Source organism: Dendropsophus ebraccatus, chromosome 3 (assembly GCF_027789765.1).
Source record: "Dendropsophus ebraccatus isolate aDenEbr1 chromosome 3, aDenEbr1.pat, whole genome shotgun sequence".
In the NCBI taxonomy this organism is placed as follows: Eukaryota; Metazoa; Chordata; class Amphibia; order Anura; family Hylidae; genus Dendropsophus; species Dendropsophus ebraccatus.
The window spans coordinates 94362191-94379559 of NC_091456.1; the positions used below are offsets into that span (position 1 = coordinate 94362191).

The following is a 17369-nucleotide window of genomic DNA, read 5'->3' on the forward strand; positions in this document are numbered from 1 at the left end:
CTGGTAAGGTATGTAAGTATTAGGCCACCATTTCATGAGGGAAAGGTTGGGGGCTTGCTACTTGTGAGGGGCGGCTGTACCTAGTCACAGACCACACATTGCAGCTAGGCAGAGGTCTGCCCCCCACCGTCCCGCCATGGCTCTTACATGAGCGGCTGTTATCAGTAGCTGCCCGGTTATGGCGCAATATCAGTGAACACAGACGAAGCGATCGACCTTTGTATGGCCAGAGACGGGCTCCCCCCTCCGCCGGCAGCGCTCAGCACCAGTCACACCTGTCCGGGCTTCACCTCTTGTGTGCCGGGAAGCACCTGGAGCAGGACATACGACTGGCAGCCATGGGTCTCCCGGAGCCCAGTGGGCCCCTGCTCCTCTCCCTCACGGCCGTCCCCATCTCCTATATGGTGAACTCCCTGTCCGCCGTGTCTGAGTGAGTACTTCATGTATGTCCGTGTAGTGTACGCTGTGTAGCGCGGTGTGAGGGGACACTTCCGCCCGGGCCTATTACAGTGTATCCATAGTGTGGTGTATGACGCCGGCTGCTCTGGGCTGTACTGAGAGCTGCACACTACTCACTGAACTGCCCTCATACACTTTGTGGCCATACTGGGTGCGCAGCAGAAGGGCCCAGGTGTCATGGTGGTGGACACGTAAAGGGGTATCCCACGCTGAAAGAACAGGATAGGGGATAACAAGATTGCAGGGGTCCCATCACTGTTACTCCCTGAAATCTTGAGAATGGGGTCCTGGCTCCTCTGTTTTGTATAGGGTGGCATGATAAGTGCAAGGTTTTTTTTTGTGCATTTGGTGAAGATTTTACTTTCCCCATTGATTTCATTGGGGAATCTGCCAAAAAAAAAATCTGTGACCTAATCAGACACGCTGCAGATCTTGTAATCCGCATTGGCAGGTCAATGACTTTTTGCTGTGTAGAGATCTGCTTTCCTGGTGCTGTAACCTACTGCAGATTTTCAATGCAAAATTCCTGACAGAAAATCTCCAAGAAATCTCCTTTGTGCGCTAAGTATGAACACGCACTATCACTTTTACTGACACATAGAAACATTTCTGATTTAGGAGAGATGTGAGCTGTAAGTGCTATATAGCTGCTATATCCAAGGTTTTCACCACTTTGTAAATGAAGTGTTGGAAAGCCATGGTGCCAGAACAAGGTTTACATTTCCTATTAATGGCATGTTTTATGCCGGCGAAAGCAAAGGAAGCATTTGGGGTGTTTATCACCATATGCATTACACCAAACCAAATAAAAAAAGAAACGTGTACGGAACAATTATACATTTCAATAATGCATGAATATATATAAATCATTAGAAAAAGTGCAAAATCAGGTGATAAATAATGAGCATGATTGTTATTTGGGCAGGCGTAATTAGCTACGGCGGTGGACGCATCCCCACGGCCCAGTCAACAAACCCCTCCCCCCCCCCCCCAGGAGAGGAGATGAATGTGATTGCGGATCCGCGATCACAGACAATTTCACAGGACGTTCAATGGTCCATATAGTCTTGCTATAAAGCACGTTTCTAGAAACATTTGGCTGTGTAGGAATCATTATTGTTCTCAGATTTCCAGACTTTACTGTAGGCAAACTTCATCTTAGGTGCCCTATAGGATATAACTTTATTATGGTTTTATGAATAAAAGATGACACTACCCATCACTTTCCTGTTACAATCACTGATTCCAAGCAGAAGCATCAAGTAGTTCATTTCTTGTAAAATATATATTATATAGTGGATTGTAAAAATGTGTATTAACCAATGTTAATTTTGCCCGGGAGTCACTTTATAGCTGTGAGACCCATACTTTTTTTGTAAGAAAAAAAAAATATAATAAAATTTTCATTGCAAAAAAGTGCACTCCTACTCTGTGTTATTTAGGGTTGAGTCAACAAGTGGATTCCTTTTATCATGCTGGTAATATGGAGCAATATACATCTGACCTTTGCCTCTCCAGTAATAGATAAATGAAATCATTCAGAATAATTTGTACAGAGCAAAGCTAATAATTGCACCTTTAATATACAACACTGGTAAAGTTCATATCTTTTTTCCTCTAATATTGTTTTCTTTTACAAAGTAACATTGATAGAAAAAGTAATGTAAGGCTCAGTTAAAGGAGAAGTCAAACAAAATTCAAAAAAGGAGGGAGGCAGGGGAGTGCGGGAAAATAATAAACAAAGTCTTGGTACCCGGCTGAGCAATTGGCTGCACAGCCAATCAGTGACTGAGTTGGGACACCGCCCAAGTCACTACTGGCTGAGCGGACAATCGCTCAGCCGGCCATATTGTAGTGTTAGCATTTCTGGACGCTTTCCTTCTATGGAAGCATCTGTTCAGAAAATCCAGATGAAAATAGGACAGGTTCTATAATCTCCTGATCTATTTTTTTGAACAGCAAGATCCTGAAGGGTATCAATGTCCAATAAAACCCTATGGGTCAGGGTCTTTATAAGAAATCAAGTGTGAAGGGGGCCTTAAGGCCTAGAATTTGTGACAGAAGAAAGGATTAAAGTTTACCTATAATTTAAACAAACTTCTGACATGTCGCTATGACACACTTTGTATTGGTGGCGCTCTGCTGAGACCCTCACTGATTGCTAGAATGAAGAGGCAGACACACTCAGCGCCTCCATCTCTGCACTAAACTTCTATAACGAGCAGTCTCTATTATAATGGAAGCAGGGCCGCCATCAGGGCAGTATTGGCAGTACAGTTGTAAGGGGCCCGGGCCCCAACTAGAATTCAGGGGGCCCGCTGAAGCTCCTCACAACTGTACTGCACACACACACACAGCTCCTGCTGTCTGTCAGCATCTATCACGAGCAGAGCTGAGAGAAGACACAAGCAGGGCCCCCTCCTCACTCCCCCCGGGCCCCTCCCCAGCCACCTCCGTACCTTCTCTGGCTGCGTTCTCTGTCGGGACAGGAGGAGCAGGAGGGGGAGGGGCCCGGGCCGGCTGTGTGCAGGAGAGAAGAAGAAGATGACTGCACCTCATGCTGCCCCAGACTTTCCCTGAAGAGAATGTAAGTGTGTGTGTGTTAGTGTGTAGTTGTGTGTGTGTGGGTTTGTGAGGTGTGTGTGTTTGTTTGAGAGTTGGGGGGTCACCTGGAGTGGGGGTTAGGCTACCACCCTGTGCACACCAGATAGTAATGGTGAGCACAGCTCTGGATATCTGTATCCTCAGCCCCTCTGTGCTGTATGCTGAAACTTGTACAATTATAGCTAAAAGATGATGCTTGGTTCTTTATAAAGTGAGAGGCTTATGAAGTTCTGCAGCAGCTGAGAGGTGTGTATTATGGGGTTCTGCAGCAGCTGATATGTGTGTATTATGAGGTTCTGCAGCAGCTGAGAGGTGTGTATTATGAAGTTCTGCAGCAGCTGAGAGGTGTGTATTATGAGGTTCTGCAGCAGCTGAGATGTGTGTATTATGAGGTTCTGCAGCAGCTGAGATGTGTGTATTATGAGGTTCTGCAGCAGCTGAGATGTGTGTATTATGAGGTTCAGCAGCAGCTGAGATGTGTGTATTATGAGGTTCTGCAGCAGCTGAGGTGTATGATTAGGTTCTGCAGCAGCTGAGGTGTATAATGAGGCTCTGCAGCAGCTGAGGTGTAGTATGATGTCTGCTTACCTTCATAATACAACTCAGCTGCGGCATAACATCATCATACACCTGAGCTGCTGCAGAACATCATAATACACCTGAGCTGCTGCAGAACATCATAATACACACCTCAGCTGCTGCAGAACCTCATCATACACCTCAGCTGCTGCAGAACATCATCATACACCTCAACTGCTGCAGAACCTCATCATACACCTCAACTGCTGCAGAACATCATAATACACCTGAGCTGCTGCAGAACATCATAATACACCTCAGCTGCTGCAGAACCTCATCATACACCTCAGCTGCTGCAGAACATCATCATACACCTCAGCTGCTGCAGAGCCTCATCATACACCTCAGCTGCTGCAGAACTTCATCATAAACCTAAGCTGCTGTAGAACATCATAATACACCTCAGCTGCTGCACAACCTCATCATACACACTTCAGTTGCAGCAGAACATCATAATACACACTTCAGTTGCAGCAGAACATCATAATACACACTTCAGTTGCTGCAGAACATCATTTTAATTTTATCCTCAGGCAGCAGAAAAGCTAGAATTGGCCCTGTGTATTAGTAGTATGGATGTAAATATAAAATGTACATACATGTATATATCTGTTTAAAGTGTGACTGTATGTAATGTATACAGTGTGTGTTGTGTGTATATGATGTATGTAATATATATAGTATGTGCTGTGTGTATACGATGTATGTGTGTTATATTAATGGGGGTCATCTCTTCATGGTAAGCCCTGATATTTTGTCAATCTGTTATTTTACCCAGAAATGACGTTGGCACTCGGGAAATTACAGGTGTAAATAGAGAAGATATTTTTGTGTGAGCCATGACTACTTCGCCACTGAGGGCCGCCCACATGACTACATGGGGTAATTTACATATGGTTTTTCAAAGTTGTTTTTTTGGGGACGACTGGGGGGCCCAGACACTTTGAGTGTACGGGGCCCAGAAATTCCTGATGGCGGCCCTGAATGGAAGCCTATGGAACTTCTAGCAATTCTGTATATCAAGAGTCTCATCGGCTATTATAACCATAGACTGCTTGTATTAGATGGATAGAGTGGTGAAGACAGACTGCACAGTTCCCTTAAGGGTATAAACCCACACACCGTATAAGCAGCGTATTTACTGCTGCGATACGCAGCAAATACGCAGCAAACACGCAGCAGATTAGATCTAAATAACTGAACACAGCATCAAATCTGCACCAACAAATCTGCTGCTTGTTTGCTGCTTATTTGTTGCGTATCTGCTGGGTATACGGTGTGTGGGTTTGTACCCTAAAGAACAAAGAACAGAAGGTTGGTGCAATCCCTTTGTCTTCTAGCTTCTGTTCATGGGTGTCTGTCCCCTATGACCACCACTCTCAGTCAGGCTCGATAGAGCTTTAAGTAGGGGACAGATTGAGGATGTAGCCTACTTTTTACATTTCCAAACTGGGAAAGTTTTTTTCTTCTGTTCCTTAGATAAATTATAAAAAAAAAAAATTATTGTGTTGTCACCAATGTAAATAGTTGCTGCTCCCTGGCCAATCACAAGACAGAATCTTTGTCCTGCTAATGTAAAAGTTTTACAAGTATAGGGTGTGGGGGACTGCCTGGCAATAGAGGCCTATTTCTTTAACGTCCTCCAATGCATTAATGCAGCTCTTAGCTGCAGCTTTGCATTGTCAGTGACTTTTGGCATGGTGAATAAGAGTTGGACAGGCTGGACAGTGTATTTAGCCACATTGAGGTGGAGTTGCATTTCCTCATTTCAGCAAAAAAAAAAAAAAAAAAATATATCCTACACAAAATACATTGGCACAGGGAGGACCTCCACTGGGAGCAGAGGTAAACTGGAGTCAGAAGAAGGGGAACCTTACCACAAAGCGCAGCCACTTTTTTTTAGATTTGTTTAGCAGCTTACCACACTGGACAGAAACCATCTTGGACAGGGTGTGTTAGAACCTTTATCCTATTCCTCTTGTTGTTCTGTCAGGCCATGATGGAGGGTGCGGTGAATGACCAAGCACTAGCAGTGTCAGGGGAACAGACGGAAGAAAAAATGCTACTTAAAGTAGTGAGGGGTCGGCAGGAACAAGATAAATGGCAGGATATGCAGTGAAGATCTCAGGGAATGCTTCCTTTGACATTGGTGTCTAGGCCGCACCCCCTCCTATCGACTGTCATTGATTCTGTATACCACTGACTTGGCTTTCTGAAGAGAGTCAAGCAGGAAAATGCCCAGCTGTGGTCTCAGACATCATGTCACGTCAGAAGTTTAATGAAATAACCTTAACTGACTGATATTTTTCCAAATTTACCACATATTCATTCAATTAATGGTTTATTCCCAGTGTCCGGTGAAAAAGGTATATGAAATATATGGGGAATGTTTCTATATGTTATCATTCATGTTTCCATATAACTGCATACAACTCTGCTGTGTCTCATGAAGAATGCAGCACTTTTTTGGACTAAAAGAAAAAAGGTTAGAAAAAAAGGGGTAATTTATCAGGGTACAAACACACGCAGCAGATTTGATACTGTGTTCAGTTATTTACATCTAATCTGCTGCGTATCTGCTGCGTATCGCAGCAGTAAATACGCAGCGTATATGCCGTGTGTGTTTGTACCCTTACAATGAATTTTAAAATTCCATGTGCTGCTCAGCCTATTAGTTTTCTAAGCTACTGGAGCTCCTGATCAGCCAAAGAGAAGAGCTTATTAGTAAGTGCTGGGACCTACAGATGTGTCTGTGCTCCCTGGAAATAGGAGCACAAAGCACCAGACCTCACTAAGCACTGTTACGGCTGATAATCGTCCTGTGGAATAGAAGGCAACGACCATGTCGTGTCATGTTCATGTCGGCTGATTGTTGCAGTCGTTTGTCTTTCAAACATGTTGAAAAAACAAACGACTGTTATAGTAGCGATCTGCTGCCGCCGCCCCGTGGAGTAGAATCGGCAGCAGCAGACCGCCACTATCCTTTATGGGCTGCCCGGATGATCTAGCGATCGCCCGGTCAGCCTCCCCACGACCCCTCCTGCTATCACACGCTTGCTGCCACTGCGTGCAATAGCGGCGACAGCAAGTGGGGAACAAGGAGCAAACGAGCGCTGACAGCGCTTGTTTGCTCCTCACAGTCGAACCGTGGAATAGGGGGTTAAAGCGACTCTGTACCCACAATCTGTCCCTCCCAAACCACTTGTTCCTTTGGATAGCTGCTTTTAATTCAAGATCTGTCCTGGGGCCTGTTCGGCAGGTTATGCAGTTATTGTCCTAAAAAACAACTTTTAAATTTGCAGCCCTGTGCCAAACAGGCAGGGCTTAGAATTTTCTGTGCCCTAACTTTGCACCACCCCTCCGTCCCTCTAGCTACAGAGTCACTTTAAGTTTGTCTTGTGCTACCAGACGCTTTTCTTTCAGGACTGTAGAAAAAAGTGGGGTTCAGCAATATTAGCCTGCATTGGTTTTATATTATACAGCCATTCTACAGAACATTTAGATTCATTTCAACCAATGTTAAATGGAAGATAAAAGGATTTAATGTCTCATAACAACTTTTTTTTTTTTTTTTTCGTTTTAGCCCCCTTGTTGTAGCTGGAATCGGAGTGCTTGTGCTGCTGTCTTTGTTTGTTGTGTTGTTTTTCTTTGCACAGGGAAACCCGCCCAAAGATCCTTTATTTTATGGTAAGCAGAGCAACAACATTGGTTTCCTTTCACTGTAGTAAGTCTCAGTAGCTGCTGAGTTGTTTAGTACGAACAAATGATAAGAATAGTCAGCTATGCCCTGGCTTTCATTCAGACTGGTATACACACAGTGGCCAAGATTTATTTATCAGACACATCCTTGTCTCAGACAGATAGAAACCAATCACAGTCTATTCTGAGAAATGAAAGCTGAGCTGTAATGGGTTGCTATCTGTCGGAGACAAAAATGTGTCTGATAAATCTGGGCCGGTACAGTATGTACATGTGGAATAGGGCCCTAGGGTGGTAATTGTTAGATATGACTTCCCTGGCCAGCAGGAATCATCTCTGTTTAGACAGATTGTGGGGTTATTGCTGTAACAGCTGTATTTTCAGGTAACGCCACATCACCTCTTCTAATGCTACGTTTACACGGAGCGATAATTCGCCCAATCCATCTTTTAACGATTTTGAAGCAACGATTTGGTTTTTATAACGATCAGCGTTTAGACAAATAAATCGTTAGAAAAATCGTTTGAAAATTCGTAAGAAAAATCGTTATTGCGATCGTTTTTAAGATCGCTTAAGCCCATCTTTTACATAGGGTAAATCAGTGAAAGACTGTTTACATGAAGCGATCTGCGAATTTTCAGCGAATGACGAACGACAATTTAAGAACATGTTGAAAGATCAAAATGAACGATTTCGATTTCTCGCTCGTCGTTTGATCGTTTGCTGTGTTTACACGGTACGATTATCGATCAAATGTGATCGTTTATGCGAAAATTCAAACGATAATCGTTCCGTGTAAACGCAGCATAAAGTGAGTATATTGATGGTGAACACTATGGTAACAATCACTAACTTTTGCAGTTTTCACTCCTTCCACACAGAGCAGAGCCATTTTAATGGCTACAGATTAGCCGCAGTAAACACAATATACACCATTACTTTGAGTGCCAACAAATTATTGGCAAGACAGAGCAGTTCTCACTGGTGTGTAGTGGTCCCTGTGACAGCTGTATATTTTGGACATGGTATAAGCAGTTCACCAGTAGCCCCAGGAAAACAATATAAACTGTGCTTCTGGATGCAATATTTATTCTATACTGCTTTCTTCTAGCAGGCAAGATTTGTTTCTACTCATTTTCCTTTATATTGGTTTAATGTGCCTTAAAATGCTCTATGTTAAATTTGATGTTGAAAGTAGGAAAATATTTGTCTAATGTCTCTATCCTCATGCTAGTCTATTAAATATTGCAGCACCACCTACCTATTTACGAATGTGTATTCCTTCCTTTTCTTTCTCCAAACATTTAGTTTTTGCAATCTTCGCCTTTACAAGTGTCATTGACTTAATAATATGGATGGAAGAGGACGGCTACATCAGTGGATTTATGGAGTTCTACATGAAAGAGGTGAACATTACAGTCAAGTGCACAGTCATTGCAGATGTGCCGTGCTCTCCAGTGGTTCTACAAGTTAATGAACTTCTAGCAGAATTGTTTCTAAGAAATTGTTGTTGTTGTTGTCAGTTTCAGCAAAATACATATTGGCTTTCAGTCTGAGCACTTTGCATTTAATTTTAAAAACAAATTACTGCAGAGATAGTGAACCTAATGTTTGTACTGTAAAAATTAATGAGGATCTAAATCTTGGCACTAAAAAATATAGAGTAACTATCAGTGAAGTTGCAGCAGCTGCTTCTATCACTCCTTGCTGCTCAGGTGTAGGCTGGAGGGGCTGGTCAGAGATGGTGATTTGGTGAATCACTCAGGGGGGTGAGAGATCCAGCCAAGCCTCCTGTGACATCAGACATGATGCATTGACACTGGGGAGAGAAGCTGTGGGTCAATACAAGTTTTGTAGCCCTTCTTTTTTCCCATTTTGTGTCAGTGTTGAAGCACAGAAAAGCCATTAAAGTGAGGACTATTGGTAATAACATATTGGAAATTTTTATATCTTTGGGTGATAGTTTGATTTTCTCATACTGGAGTACCCCTTAAAGGGAAACCGTCAGTTGCAATTTAGGTTAAAATTGCTAACTTTTCTGGTGGATAGCTGTTATGTCAAGCTCTGCTGTTGGGTAGCTACAAGGTGGAATATCTCCTTGCCCCCCCAACCCCCCCCCCCCCCCCGACCCTGTTTGAGACTTTGCTTTCAGGTGTTTTAGGATGACTATGACACCACATCATGTAGGGCAAAAAAAACCACACAGCACACTGTGCTCTTTTTGGTGGCTGTGCTGTGTGTTATAACCAGCAGGCAGTCTTTCTTAAGGACTGTGAGGACAGGCATATAGTGTATCCAGCCACTGTACCTTGAGTGAGAATTATAAGTATTCCCTACACTGGTGGATTGATCCTTGCTTTCTAAAGCTAGCTAACAGTCTGCTAATGCCTTATCTTTTATTATATTAAATGTATACAACTTCTACAACAGCAGAGTTTACATACAGTATAAATATTCACTGCAACCGGAGAAAAGTCTAGACTATAATGTCAAGGACATGGTATTTTAAGCCTTTTACAATGTTATTTTGACTCAGCTGGTAACAAGAGAATTATACTATGTTATATGGATGTCAGTAATAAGAGTTGATGATATTGTTTTTGTCCTGTAGGGGGAGCCATACCTCCGCACTGCACATGGAATGCTTATTTGCCTGTGGGATGGGACTGTACATTACTTACTGTACTTGATTATGTTGGAAGCAATTGCTCGTGGGTAGGTAAAGGAACAATTTGTTTCTTAGTAACTTTACATTCATAGGCTTTCAAGACAGTTTTAAGATTTATGGCAAATAATAGCTTTAACTTATGCTACGTTTACACGAAACAATAATTCGCCCGATCGTACGATTAACGATGTTGGAGTAACGATTTTTTTTTTCATAACGATTTTTTTTTTCAGAACGATCAGCGTTTACACGGTACGCTATATCGTACGGAAAATTCGTATTGCGATCGTTTTGCGATCGCTTAAGCCTATCTCACACATTGGTTAAATCGGTGAACGAATGTTCACACGGAACGATTTACGAATTTTTTGCAAACGATCAACGACGATTTGAGAAGTTGTTGAAAGATCAAAATGAACGATTTCCCACTCGGCGTTTAATCATTCGCTGCGTTTACACGTACGATTATTGTTCGAAATTCGATCGTTATCGTGGGAATTCGCACAATAATCTTTCCGTGTAATTGCAGCATTATAATGTGCCATGTCATTTTCCCCTAAATCTTCAGGATTCTAAAAATTGTTGGGGTCCTTTCGGCAGGTGATGCAGTTATTCTCCTAAAAACAACTTTTAATCGTGCAGCGCTGTGTCTAACGGCCGGGGCTTACATTTGTATATGCATTAGACTGCCACCTTCCTCCCCACCCTCCTTATCATTAGGAATGATCCAGGAACATTTACTGCTGTTTGAGCTTTGCACAGGTGTCTTAACGATCCAGCCCATGTTCATTATGCACACAGGTAGGGAATAGGTAGCAATCTGCCTGGAGCATTCCTAATGATGAGGAGGGTGGGGAGGAAGGACAGAGAGGGTGTGCCATCCTAATGCATATACAAATGTTATGGTGCGTTTACACAGAGAGATTTATCTGACAGATTTTTTAAGCCAAAGCCTGGAATGGATTTAAAGAGGGGGGAAATCTCAGTCTTTTCTTTATGACCTGTTCCCTGTTTATAGTCAGTTCCTGCTTTTGGCTTCAAAGATCTGTCAGATAAATCTGTGTGTGTAAATGGACCATTAGCCCCGGCCGTTAGACACAGCGCTGCCGGATTAAAAATAGTTTTTTTAACTGCAATGACTGCATCACCTGCCGAAGGGACCCCAGGACAGATCTTGGATTAAAAGCAGCTATCTGAAGGTACAAGCGGTTTGGGGGGGGGGGGGTCACATTGTGGGTACAGAGTCGCTTTAAGGAACTGATACTTTTTGAGATTACTGAGAAAACTATTCTGCTGTCTGAGGGGGGCGTACGCCATGTGTGACGCTCGGCTCAGGACACTGTTAACAGTGCTGCTGGGGGTAAGGAAGAAGGCTGGAGATGTGACAGGCTGTTTTCAGGTAGCAGCTCCCCCTCCAGTGTGTGCTCATCGCTGCTGCTGCTGCCGGACGGCTCTGGAAGCTGCACTCACAGCGAGCCGTGGCCCCCCCTCTCCCTCACATACAGTGGCTGCAGGGGGTCAGGTATAGGTCAGCACATCCTCCCTCCACCGGGCACTGCACTCTGTCCCGTGCAGGAATCCTCGGCGCCTGTTATAATTTGCCAGTGTTGGAAGCAGCTGTGTGCGACGCTCTGCTCGGGACACTGACAGCAGATATGTGACAGGGAGGATTCCTGTGCGGGAGAGAGCGGTGCCCGGTGGAGCAACGAGGTGCCAACCCCATACCTGACCCCAATTGTATGTGCGGGAGGGGGGGAGGGGTCAGGGCAGAACAGCAGGTAAAATAGATAGATAGATTGATATGAGAGAAATTAGATAGATTATATATAGATAGATATATGAGACATATATCTATCTATCTCCCATCTCTCTATCTATCTATCTATCTATCTATCTATCGCCTATCTATCCATCCATCCATCTATCTATCTATCTATCTATCTATTATCTATCTAATATCTATCTATCTATCTATCTATCTATCTCCTATCTATCTATCTATCTATCTATCTATCTATCTATCTATCTATCTATCTATCTATCTATCTCTTATCTATCTCCCATCTCTCTATCTATCTCCCATCTCTCTATCTATCTCCCATCTCTCTATCTATCTCCCATCTATCTCTCTATCTATCTCCTATTATCTATCTATATCTATCTAGTATCAACTATCTGTGTATCATCTATCTCCTATGTATATATCATCTATCTCCTATCTATATAAAATCTATCTATATTAGATCGATAGATTATATAGAGATAGGAGATAGATGATATATAGATAGATATGAGAGAGGAGATATATTATAGATAGATAATAATAATAATATTTTTTTATTTATATAGCGCCAACAGATTCCGCAGCACTTTACAATTCTGGAGGTACATACATAGACAAAAAATAGACATTACAGAGATACATATAATTATCCATACATGAGGAGTGAGATCCCTGCTCGCATGCATGAGCTTACATACTATCAGGAGGGGGTGCGAGACAAAATGGCAGAGGGGCAAAGTGCATCGTTGTTCTTATGGTCCAGCCATCTTTATAAATAAGGCAGTGCGGGTAAGGGGGGGGGTGAACCTGTCACCAGCCAATGCCTGCATGCACAGGTCTAAGTGCTTAAATGCTTGGTGTGTGTGTGCGTGTATGTATGTGTCTGTGTGTGTGCGTGGTGGAGGTGTCTGTGTGTGTGTGTGTGTGTGTGTGTGTGGAGGGGGGGTTGAGGGTTGAGTCAAAATTAGGGAACCTGGTAAGCCTGTTTGAACAGATGTGTTTTGAGGGCACGTTTGAAGCTTTGTGTATTGGTGGTGAGTCTGACAGTCTTGGGTAATGCATTCCATAGAACTGGTGCAGCTCGGGTGAAGTCCTGGAGACGAGAGTGAGAGGTGCGGATCAAGGTGGATGTTAATTGTAAGTCATTAGAGGAGCGTAGGGCACGGGTAGGGCGGTAGACAGAGATGAGGGAGGAGATGTATGGAGGTGCAGCACTGTGGAGAGCTTTGTGGGTGAGCAGGAGGACTTTATATTGTATCCTGTGTTTAACAGGGAGCCAGTGTAACGGCTGGACATGGGGATGAGCCTGGCCGCTGTATTGAGAATGGACTGGAGAGAGGAGAGTTTAGAGGAAGGAAGGCCGATTAGTAAGGAATTGCAGTAGTCAAGACGGGAATGAATCAGAGCGACAATGAGAGTTTTAGCAGATTAGACAGGAAGGAAGGGACGGATTTTAGAGATGTTTTTTAGATGCAGATTACAGGAACGTGAAAGAGATTTAATGTGAGGAGTGAAGGAAAGATCTGAGTCAAACATAACCCCAAGGCAGCGGGCTTGCTGTGTAGGGGCTATGGTCGCACCACAGACAGAGATGGAGATGTCAGGTGGAGGGTGTTTAGCAGAGGGAGGGAAGACAAGAAGCTCAGTCTTAGAAAGGTTTAGTTTTAGGAATAGGGAGGACATAGCATTGGAGACGGCAGACAGACAGTTACTGGTGTTCTGTAGAAGTGCGGGGGTGATATCACGGGAGGAGGTATATAGCTGGGTATCATCAGCATAGAGATGGTACTGAAAACCAAACTTGCTGATGATTTGTCCGATGGGTAAAGTGTAAAGTGAGAAAAGGAGAGGGCCCAGGACTGATCCCTGAGGAACCCCAACTGTAAGGGGGAGAGAAGATGACGTGGAGCCAGAAAGTGATACACTAAAGGAGCGGTCGGAGAGATAGGAGGAGAACCAGGAAAGAGCAGAGTCCTTGAGGCCGATAGAGCGGAGCGTGGAGAGGAGGAGCTGGTGGTCTACAGTATCAAAAGCTGCAGATAGATCCAGGAGGATGAGCAGAGAATGGTTACCTTTAGATTTGGCGGAGAGGAGATCGTTAGAGACTTTAGTAAGGGCAGTTTCTGTAGAGTGGTGAGGACGGAAACCGGACTGAAGGGGGTCAAGGAGAGAGTTGTCAGAGAGGTAGCGGGTTAGGCGGGAATAGACCAGACGTTCCAACAGTTTGGAGATAAAAGGAAGATTAGAGACAGGTCGATAGTTGGCTGCACAGGAGGGGTCTAGGGAGGTTTTTTTCAGTAAGGGAGTGATAATGGAGTGTTTGAAAGCCGAGGGAAAGATGCCAGAGGAGAGGGAGAGGTTGAAGATTTTAGTAAGGTAAGTAGTGACAGCAGGAGAGAGAGACTGGACAAGGTGTGAGGGAATAGGGTCACTAGGGCAGGTGGTGGGACGAGATGAGGAGAGGAGTCTGGAGACTTCCTCCTCTGTTACAGGTTCAAATACTGAGAGGGAAGAGGAGGAAATACAAGAGGGAATGGGATCAACACTTCTTTGGGACTGGGAGGTGATCTCCTGACGGATGGTATCTATCTTTTCCTTGAAGTAGGATGCTAGGTCTTCAGCACAGAGGTTAGTTACGGGTGTCTGAACTTTGGGTTTGAAGAGGGAGTTGAGGGTATCAAAGAGACGTTTTGGGTTATGGGATAGAGAAGAAATGAGAGAGGTAAAGTAAGATTGTTTAGCAGAATGAAGAGCGGAGTAGTAGCTTCTAAGCACAAATTTGTAATGTAGGAGGTTTGCATCAGTTTTAGACTTCCTCCACGAACGTTCAGCACACCTAGAACACCGTCTAAGAAAACGAGTTGAAGGTGTGTGCCAAGGTTGTGGTCGTCTGCGTTTTGCTGATTGAGGTGTGAGGGGTGCCATTTTGTCAAGGGTTGTTTTGAGGGTGTCGTGATAGCATTTGGCAGCCAGATTGGGACAGGAGAGCGAAGAGATAGGAGGCAGTGATGACTGTACAGAGTCTGTAAGTTGTTGGGTGTTGATGGCACGTAAGTTTCTATACATGACCAAGGTTGGGGTGTCAGGAGGAGAATGAGTATTAGTGATTGAAAAGGAGAGAAGATTGTGGTCCGAGAGCCCGGTAGGAGTGTTATTAAGGCGAGAAACTGGGCAAAGTCTGGAGAAGACGAGGTCCAGGGTATTCCCACCCTTGTGGGTTGGAGAGTCAGAATGCTGGGAGAGGCCAAGGGAGGAGGTTAGGGAAAGAAACTGAGAGGCCGATGGGGAAAGTGGTTTGTCAATAGGGATATTAAAATCGCCCATGATGAGGGCGGGAATGTCAGAAGATGATCAAGAAAGCGAGATGAGAGAAAATGATCAAGAAAGCGTCGTTTTGAACCAGGGGGGCGATATATGACTGCGACTCTCAGGGAAAAGGGCCGGAAGAGTCTAATGGTGTGCACCTCAAAAGAGGAGAATGAGAGGGAGGGCTCAGGGGGAATGACCTGGTAAGTGCAGTCCTGAGAGAGAAGTACACCCACTCCTCCACCATGTCTGTTATCAGGTCTAGGAGTATGGGAAAATTGAAGACCTCCATGGGTCAGAGCAGCAGGTGAGGCTGTGTCTGACTCTTGTAGCCATGTTTCTGTCAGAGCCAGCAGGTTGAGCGATTTATTGAGGAATAAGTCGTGGGTTTCAGTGAGTTTGTTGCAGACAGATCTAGAATTCCATAGAGCACAGTTAATGGAGATGGGGTCTGGCATGCAGGGAATCTTAATCAGGTTAAAAGGGTTTCTGTAGGTGGCCGATGAAGAGAAGCTGTTAGTAAAGGTTGGAGGACCAGGGTTAGGAGAGATGTCTCCAGCAGTAAGCAGGAGCAGAGATAGAGATAGCAGGTGTGAGTAAGAGAGGGAGGGAGGATGTTTGGAGGGAATGGGAAGAAATGGTTTATTGTATGGGAAAAAGACAGCAGGGGGGGTTAGATCAGCAGGTAGAAGGGAAGGAGAGATAAATATACTATTGCTTGATATAGGAGTTGGGGGTTTAGAGCAGAGTTTGAGTATTAGGGAAGCAAAAGTGATAGCAGAGGTGAACATTTTTGGAGAGCAGAGGAGTATATGGAATGCAGTTACCTTCAGTTACAATTCTGGTTTAATTCATCTAGACACTTTGACTGATCAGCACTTAGAGTGATCAGCAATGACCATGGTCAGGAATGACCAGAGCAGTTCACTATATAGTTAGATAACTAGCTGAGAAGTACTACCAGGTGTGAAACATGGGGTGGGTGGGGAAGAGATGGAAGAGGGCAGGGGTAACTGATAGAGAGAAGATTGTAAACAAACAGTTTGGGTTCACTGCTTAGAAAAGAGGGCAATAAAAGTCAATGCTGAGAAGAGTAGAGCCAGATATCATACCATGAAATTTAAACAATGCAATGGATAATGGGGGTAGGAGTAGATAGTTGGAGCCAATTCATACCATGAAATTTAAACAATGCAATGGATAATGGGGGTAGGAGTAGATAGTTGGAGCCAATTTATACCATGAAATTTAAACAATGCAATGGATAATGGGGGTAGGAGTAGATAGTTGGAGCCAATTCATACCATGAAATTTAAACAATGCAATGGATAATGGGGGTAGGAGTAGATAGTTGGAGCCAATTCATACCATGAAATTTAAACAATGCAACGGATAATGGGGGTAGGAGTAGATAGTTGGAGCCAATTCATACCATGAAATTTAAACAATGCAATGGATAATGGGGGTAGGAGTAGATAGTTGGAGCCAATTCATACCATGAAATTTAAACAATGCAATGGATAATGGGGGTAGGAGTAGATAGTTGGAGCCAATTCATACCATGAAATTTAAACAATGCAACGGATAATGGGGGTAGGAGTAGATAGTTGGAGCCAATTCATACCATGAAATTTAAACAATGCAACGGATAATGGGGGTAGGAGTAGATAGTTGGAGCCAATTCATACCATGAAATTTAAACAATGCAATGGATAATGGGGGTAGGAGTAGATAGTTGGAGCCAATTCATACCATGAAATTTAAACAATGCAATGGATAATGGGGGTAGGAGTAGATAGTTGGAGCCAATTCATACCATGAAATTTAAACAATGCAATGGATAATGGGGGTAGGAGTAGATAGTTGGAGCCAATTCATACCATGAAATTTAAACAATGCAATGGATAATGGGGGTAGGAGTAGATAGTTGGAGCCAATTCATACCATGAAATTTAAACAATGCAATGGATAATGGGGGTAGGAGTAGATAGTTGGAGCCAATTCATACCATGAAATTTAAACAATGCAACGGATAATGGGGGTAGGAGTAGATAGTTGGAGCCAATTCATACCATGAAATTTAAACAATGCAATGGATAATGGATAGATGATATACAGATCGTAGATAGATACAAGATAGATAGATAGGACTCCTATCGATATATAATCTATCTATAATATATCTCCTCTCTAATATCTATATATTATCTATCTATCTATCTATCTTAGATAGAGAGGTTGATCGATAGATAGCTATAGCAAACAATATAG

At 43.6% G+C, this 17369-nt stretch overlaps 1 protein-coding gene across 2 annotated transcripts in view; it reads left to right on the plus strand.

Moving 5' to 3' along the window:
* The first annotated feature begins 203 nt into the window (after positions 1 to 203).
* The window catches only part of TM6SF2 (transmembrane 6 superfamily member 2), a 35869-nt gene continuing 18703 nt past the window's right edge, over positions 204 to 17369 (plus strand). Inside the window, exons 1-4 of one of the 2 annotated variants that reach the window (XM_069962243.1) lie at positions 204 to 430; positions 7226 to 7329; positions 8650 to 8747; positions 9953 to 10056. In XM_069962243.1, the coding sequence (XP_069818344.1) occupies positions 339 to 430; positions 7226 to 7329; positions 8650 to 8747; positions 9953 to 10056 (398 nt within the window). In that variant the 5' untranslated portion in view covers positions 204 to 338. Of the gene's footprint in view, positions 431 to 4435; positions 4525 to 7225; positions 7330 to 8649; positions 8748 to 9952; positions 10057 to 17369 lie in introns of those variants that run through there. The other variant, XM_069962244.1, reaches the window with a different exon arrangement.